Below are 8,153 nucleotides of genomic sequence, written 5' to 3'. Positions count from 1 at the left end.
ATCTTCATACAAAACAGCATTCCCCGCATGTAGGTGTCGCTTATTCTTATTTTTCATTTTAGCGTACAAAATCTGTCACTGTTACTACTTATAGCTTCTAAACGTATTTAATCCGACTTTCATATATATATACATTATAGTATAATTAAAGCATTTTAAGCACGTTCTTATTTAAAGACGCATCTAGTTAGTCTGTGGCGGTCAAAAGGTTAAATAAGAATATTCCTAAATGCTCTATTATGCTATAAGTCTACCTACTTTAGTAACTATAACTACGGTCAGACAGAGTTTAATATAGGTGAACCAGGATCTATTGAGGGTGCGCCATGTTGCGGAATTTCACTGGAACTAATTTTTTCATACTACACTGAATTGTCACCCTATACATGAGAATAACAGCGCCCTTCTATGTTTACTCGTCAGTCTTCTATGTTTACTAGGTAAGTGTTTGAGCGTTATATGTATTATTATAAGATTTATGAGTAATTTGCCATTCGTTGTTGAGATAGTTTATTTTGATACCTCAAACAGCTCGACCTAGGTTTATGTCAAAGATATTTTATCTATGTTTTTCTCTCTACCAAAAATGGCTGCCCATGTAAATTGCAATTCTTTATACAAAACCAGTAAAATTAGTTATAATGTCTATTCATAGCAAAAAGTATGTGAAAAGTGAAATACAATGTGCATTTTATAGAAATCAACGTTTTATTCATCAAGTTATCCACCATTGAACCAGTTTTTATCCTAATTCAAAATTGTGCCGGCCGCAGGGTCGGATAATTGGTCCAAACGAAACCGGATGTTTATGAAACAATTGAAATCAGTGAAAATTCATCACCAATATCAAGATGGAAGTCGACTCATACATAAAATTACAGAAAAATACGGAAGAGAAGATTGATAAAGCCGCTTCTAACCTCAAAAAATCACCCAAGTCGCGGATTACAATTACATACTTAGAAACAAGGTTAGAACTGTTAGAAGGCTATTGGAAATGCTTCGAGAACAATCATCAGGCTATTGTGTTAGAATCCGAGGATCCTAACAATACCTACTTCACAGCTGAAACTTATGATAGAGTCGAAGAAAAATACATCGAATATAAATGTCAGTTAAAAGAGGCTTTGGACAAAATCAACCCTCAAGCAAGCTTGCCAACAGCATCCACAGCTCACTCACACAATATGCAAAATGAATCTAATGTATCCAACGTATCCAGTGCAGTGAAGCTACCAAGAATTGTTATCCCAGTGTTTTCTGGCAAGTATGCAGAGTGGCCTACCTTTCATGACTTATTCGAATCTGTGATCCACAACAATCAAACTTTAGCACCTGTGCAGAAGCTCCATTATTTGAAAGGTCACCTGACAGGTGAGGCAGAGCAATTGATCCGACACACACCTATAACTGATGCCAATTATGAACAATGTTGGGCTTTATTAAAGAAAAGGTACAGCAACACACGCTATATCTCATCATGCATACTCAACCGATTAATAAGCCAAAAGACCTTATCCACTGCATCTTCTTATGGAGTCAAGCAGTTATTAGACACAACAAATGAATGTTTAAGTGCTCTCACCAACATGAATGTTGACGTTTCAACCTGGGATCTCATCATTATCCACCTGATCATACAGAAGCTTGATCAGGAATCCCGGAAAGAATGGGAACACAAGATCAGTGATATCTCAGATTCACTACCAACTTTTAGTGAATTTTCAACGTTCCTGGAATCCAGATTCAGAGCATTAGAGTTCCTAGAGCCAAGTAACAAGAGAGAAACAAGACCCAAAGAAACAGAGCGTCCTAAAGTGTTCAGTGTTACTACAACGGCGTCATCTGTATCCTGTCCATGCTGTGCAGAGGCTCACTTGTTGTATCAATGTAAGCAGTTTAGCCAGGACTCGGTACAACAACGGCGGGACTTTGTCAAAAACAAGGCGTTGTGCTTCAACTGCTTTGGAGCAAAGCATTCTGCAGTACAGTGCAAGCGCGACACATCATGTAAGCGCTGTGGCCGTCGTCACCATTCCCTGCTGCATCTGGATAGCGAGCAACCACCTTCAGTGCCATCGAGTCGAGTCAGTGAAGGGGAAAAGATCCACACCAAACAGCGTGAAGCTATCCATGAGAAGCCAGAGCAGAAGGAACCTGTACCTAGTAACATTGTAGCGCATGCTACTGAAGGTTCGTGTGAATCCAATACTTCCAATAGTGAGGTAATGTTAACTACGGCATTAGTTAAGGTAGAAAATAAGGGCAATTGTCATACACTTAGGGCATTTCTTGACCAGGGTTCACAAATATCATTTGTGACTGAGCATACTGTTCAGTTACTTCAGTTACACAAGATACCTGTAAATGGTAGTGTTGATCCATCAGGACTGGGCGGGGAGAAAGTTCCATTGCCAACAGCAATTAAGCACAAGGTTCAATTCGTAATACAATCCACTTGTGGCTCTTTTAGTTGTGTTGTTCAGGCATATGTGGTAAGTCAGGTTACTAATTCCATTCCTTCACAGAAAGTTGAGATTCATGATTGGCCACAATTGAAGAAATTAAAGATGGCAGATCCAGGATATGAGACTCCAGGCCATGTGGACATGTTGCTGGGTGCTGAGGTGTATGGACAGACCCTGACGGATGGTATTGTACGGGATCCGAAGTCTACCCTGATAGCACAAAACACCGCTTTGGGCTGGATCCTGTCAGGAAGAACACAAGTGAGTAACCATTCTAATAGCTTTATAACTGCACATATTCTGGATAGCTCCATTAATGATACACTCCGTCAATTCTGGGAAATTGAAACTGATCAGCCTCGCACCTTGTTGTCTAAGGAAGACCAAGCGTGTGAGGAGTATTATGCATCCACTACAACTAGGGACAGTACAGGTCGCTATGTTGTTAGTCTTCCATTTCGTGATGATGACCCGTTATGTCAGTATGGGGATTCACGGAAAGTGGCTTTAAGGAGATTTCTCACCTTGGAGAAAAAGATGAATTGCGATCCACTCCTAAAGCAGGAATATACCAAAGTGATTAATGAATATTTGTCACTCAATCACATGGAACTTATCCAAGACCAGCAAGAAGCTGCGAAGCCAGGTTGTGTGTACATGCCTTACCATGCTGTTATTCGCAACGACAGATCCACAACCAAGTTTCGGATGGTTTTTGACTGCTCTTCTAAAGGTGTCAACGGCAGGTCTTTGAATGATGATCTCTTGGTTGGTCCACGACTACAACCAGAACTGCGTCATATCATTATGAGATGGCGTATTCATCCAATCTGCTTTATAGCGGATATTATAAAAATGTACAGGCAGGTTAAAGTCGTGGACAAACATACTGATTTCCAACGCCTGCTGTGGCGTGAGAGTTCTGATGATGTTGTAAAAGATTACAGGATGTTACGTGTAACTTTCGGGGTGTCGTCAGCTCCTTATCTTGCAGTCAAAAGTTTACAGCAAGTGGCTAAAGATGATGGTAAAGATTATCCATTGGCTGCAGAAAGGGTGCTGACAGATTTCTATATGGATGATCTCATGAGTGGGTGTGAGTCTGATGATGAAGCCATCCAAATCTATTCACAAATGGTCAGTTTGCTAAGTAAAGCTGGGTTTGAATTACAAAAATGGGCAACTAATAGCCAAAAATTAATGGAAACAATTTATCCACGCCCAGTTACTAGCTCTGACAAAGACATAAAAATGGATGACATGATCAAAATCCTTGGCTTGTCATGGAATCATCAGACTGACTCATTTCACTATAAGGTTAACTTACCTCCACAGCCAAACCCCGTCACTAAGCGAAACATCTTGTCTGACATTTCACGTCTTTTTGATCCACTGGGATGGATTTCCCCAGTTATTATCCGAGCTAAGATATACATGCAGAAACTGTGGGTTTCAGATCACTCGTGGGACCAGGAAGTAACTTCCAACTTGCTGACGGAGTGGAACGAGTTCCGGGAGCAGCTGCCGGTTCTCAACACCTTCATCATGCCAAGATGGGTTGGTGTCCGGCAAGACGCGAGTGATATCCAGCTACATGGCTATTGCGACGCATCCAACGACGCTTATGCAGCAGTCGTATACCTTCGTGTAGTGGATCATGAAGGTAATGTCACTGTCCATTTAGTCGCAGCCAGGACGAAGGTTTCTCCAATCCGCCAATTATCCATACCCCGACTTGAACTGTCCGGGGCAGTTCTTTTATCCAAACTGCTGGGAGAAGTATCCGCTATTCTATCCATCCCAGTCAGTCGTTGCAGGGCTTGGACAGACTCGACTATAGTTCTAGCTTGGCTTCAAGGGGAGCCGAACCGCTGGACAACGTTTGTTGCCAACCGCGTCACTGATATTCTATCCATACTAAACCATGATCAGTGGGCGCATGTAGAATCCACCAGCAACCCGGCAGACTGTGCAAGTCGAGGAATGTCACCAGCCGATTTTATCCAATTCGAGTTGTGGGTCCAGGGTCCAGCACGGCTACAAGACCCCAACTACCAGCATCCAACATCCGAAACTGTATCCACTGAGCTTGAAGCCAAGCCCATGAAAGTAAATGTATGTACTGTTTTATCCTCTGATCAGCTATCCGAAGAGTTGAGTGTTTGGACGAAATACTCATCTTTATCCAAGACGGTAAGGGTAGTAGCTTACTGTCTCAGGTTTTGTAGAAAACTGAAAGGAGAATCGTTTCCATCCTATCTGACCGCAAGGGAGCTCGATAATGCCTTAAAGGTAGGTATCAAAGCAAGTCAATCCTCAGCTTTCTCTCGGGAGTTAACTAACTTGAATAATTCTAATCCAATCCCCCGGAGAAGCATTATAGTGTCATTGTGTCCCTTCCTGGACGAGGATGGCATTATGAGAACTCGAGGTAGGATTGAGCATAGCGATCATTCTTATAATGTTAAACACCCTATAATAATGCCTCATGACCATCACTTATCGAAGTTGATTGTGAGTGACGCTCACACAAGGACTCTCCATGGAGGGCCCCAACTCACCCTAAATTATGTAAGATCCAAGTTTTTAATTATCGGTGCCAAAAGCTTGATTAGGCATATTCTAAGTAAATGTGTGAGATGCATTAAGTACAAAGCCACCAAAAATCAACCTTTCATGGCCGATTTACCTAGTACAAGGGTGACTGTTGCTCGTGCGTTCCACCGCACCGGGTGCGACTATGCAGGCCCTATAAATATTAGAATATCCAAAGGTAGAGGATGTAAAAGCTATAAAGGTTACATAGCACTGTTTGTATGTATGGTAACACGTTGTATCCACCTGGAGGCAGTAAGTTCACTTACCACTGAAGGGTTTCTAGCAGCTTACAGACGGTTCGTCGCACGTCGGGGACCCTGTAAGGAGATTTGGAGCGACAACGGCTCCAACTTTGTCGGTGCATCCAAGGAGCTGCGAGTCCTCTTCCAGCAGGGCGAGTCTTCTGTCATGAAAGAGGTCGCCGAGGCCTTAGCGAATGAAGGTACCGAATGGCATTTTATTCCACCCCGTGCTCCTAATTTCGGCGGACTCTGGGAGGCGGGTGTCGCTTCTACTAAATACCATTTGAAACGAGTCCTAGATGGAACCACTCTCACGTTCGAGGAATTATCAACGGTTTTGGTCCAGGTTGAGGCTTGCCTAAACAGTAGGCCCATGTACCAGCTGCCGTCAAGTGAAGTGGACACAAGTCCACTCACCCCAGGTCACTTTCTAGTTGGCGAAGCTCTGGTAACTGCTCCAGATCGCAACTATGAAGATTCTCAGATCAGCCCGCTACATAGATGGCAGCTCACCCAGAAGCTCATGCAGCAGTTCTGGCGAAAATGGTCTCAGGAGTACCTAACAACGCTCTATCAGAGGTACAAGTGGACTAAGGTCACCCCGGAGCCACAGGTAGGTGACGTAGTGTTAGTTAAGGAGGATGATATCCCCCCCTCGAAGTGGTTATACGGGTTAGTGCAAGAAAAGCACCCTGGTCCAGATAATGTCACTAGAGTCGTTACCTTAAAATGTAAACATTCCACACTTGTGAGACCTGTTTCCAAGTTAATAGTGTTGCCGGTTGCTAACTAGTATTATTTGTAATCTGGTTATTGTTTTATTTTCTGTATTCTTATCTTGTTACCAGTCAGAGCAAGACTAAGAGTATGTTATTAATGTGTTAATGGTAGTTGTAGGTACCCAAATGGTACAGCGAATGTATATGGTTTATACTGTTATTGTATAATGTTAGGTAATTAATGAAGTTCCTACAAGGCTGTCACTAAAGTTCCTATTAATAATTTAATACTTTAAATTCTACTAGTTATGTAAAACTATGCTAGTGTACTTGTTCAAAATGACTGATAGGAAAGAGTACTATTTGTGCCTAATAGGTATAATTATAAATGTTTTTAATTTCATTTATGTTATGTTGTTATAAAAGCCCCTAATGATTGATGATACTCACTTTGTACGGGTATAGTAGTGAATGTTAAGAAGTGTTTAGCATACAAATGTAACTTGCCTTAGTTAAGCCTGTGATCTCTATCTCTATAGATTGTTATCAAATATATTCATGATCTCTTACTTATAGACTAGTGAACATTTTAACTTGTATTGTTTTGTTTAAAATTTTAGATAGAGTTCAAAGTTATCTATTGATGTTATGTTGACTCTAGTTAATAATTTTAGTTTATTAACTTAGTAATGTGCAATGCCTAAACCTTGTTAAGTATGTACTTCTATTATTTCTGTATGATGTGATGTCATGGCGGGCGGTAAGAAGAACATTCTGTTCTTGGCGGGCGGGATGTTTGAGCGTTATATGTATTATTATAAGATTTATGAGTAATTTGCCATTCGTTGTTGAGATAGTTTATTTTGATACCTCAAACAGCTCGACCTAGGTTTATGTCAAAGATATTTTATCTATGTTTTTCTCTCTACCAAAAATGGCTGCCCATGTAAATTGCAATTCTTTATACAAAACCAGTAAAATTAGTTATAATGTCTATTCATAGCAAAAAGTATGTGAAAAGTGAAATACAATGTGCATTTTATAGAAATCAACGTTTTATTCATCAAGTTATCCACCATTGAACCAGTTTTTATCCTAATTCAAAATTGTGCCGGCCGCAGGGTCGGACAGTAAGTTAAGAGCCCGTCAACGTGCACACTAGCGCCACTGCTAAATAATCGTGATAATTTAAATTTAACGAAAGATTTTTTTAAAGGGGGCCGCTACGTATTGTATCTACATAGTATTAAAGTAACTTTTGAATACATCAAACTAGTTTTATGTTGCTGGATTCGCCGATCTATGAACTTAAAACAAAAACGGCCGTTTTAACTTTGGACGCATAGATTGAAGAATCCAGCAACATAAAAACTAGTTTGATGTATTCAAGAGGTACTTAAATGTGACGGAATCTATGAAAAGGGACCTTATTTTCGATGGCGCTTACGTCATTATTAAAGATGCTCCGATATAAATATAATGCCGCGCGATGTAAGCGCCATCGACAATAAGGTTCCTTTTCATAGATAATGCCCCAAATACAAAATACAGTACGTAGCGGCCCCCTTTTTTTAAATACCTGACGTTAAATTGAAATAATCACGATTATTTAGCAGTGGCGCTAGTGTGCACGTTGATGGGCTCTTAACAATATCGGCTCTGTGCTGCTGGAGAGAATATTATAAATGGGTAAATAACACAACTATTGCCAAAAAGATAAACCAAGTTTATTTTCACATTAAATTATGGTATACAAACAAATCATTAATTGTCGTCCCCGGTGCGAAAGTGCCCATGATGCTAGCAACTTTTCAACGCTGGATTACTATGGGCAGCTTTTGCACCAGGAACGGCTCGGAGCGAGGGCCGTAATGTATAGGTATACATAGTAATGACCTGAAAAGGGAAAAAGTGTTTTGGTCTCAGACACACTCAGAGTACTCAGACAACGATATAACCGGAGAGTTAGCCACGGAAATAGGTACTTATGCAATTTATAGAGCAACGTAATCCCTCTAGTTAGTGTGCCATACTATCATTATTAATTAATCCGGTCGCCTGGCAGCAGTTCAGCGGTGGGTGTGAGAGTGGTTGGGCAACAACGGAGTTGTAAAATCAATTGAAGG

The 8,153-nt window shown here is 40.8% G+C and overlaps 1 protein-coding gene across 1 annotated transcript; it reads left to right on the top strand.

Moving 5' to 3' along the window:
* The first annotated feature begins 851 nt into the window (after window positions 1–851).
* On the top strand, window positions 852–6,101 carry LOC134648225 (uncharacterized). The gene has a single exon (XM_063502710.1). It carries the CDS (start codon window positions 852–854, stop codon window positions 6,099–6,101), a length of 5,250 nt encoding a protein of 1,749 aa, XP_063358780.1.
* Window positions 6,102–8,153: the final 2,052 nt, after the last annotated feature.

This window comes from Cydia amplana, chromosome 5 (assembly GCF_948474715.1).
Source record: "Cydia amplana chromosome 5, ilCydAmpl1.1, whole genome shotgun sequence".
Taxonomy (NCBI): Eukaryota; Metazoa; Arthropoda; class Insecta; order Lepidoptera; family Tortricidae; genus Cydia; species Cydia amplana.
Note: the sequence above shows the minus strand (reverse complement) of the source record. Positions and strands in the feature narration are given on the sequence as shown.

What these genes read in the sequence shown, in the direction of transcription:
- LOC134648225 (XM_063502710.1), top strand. Translation starts at nt 852, where the DNA reads ATGGAAGTCGACTCATACATAAAATTACAGAAAAATACGGAAGAGAAG.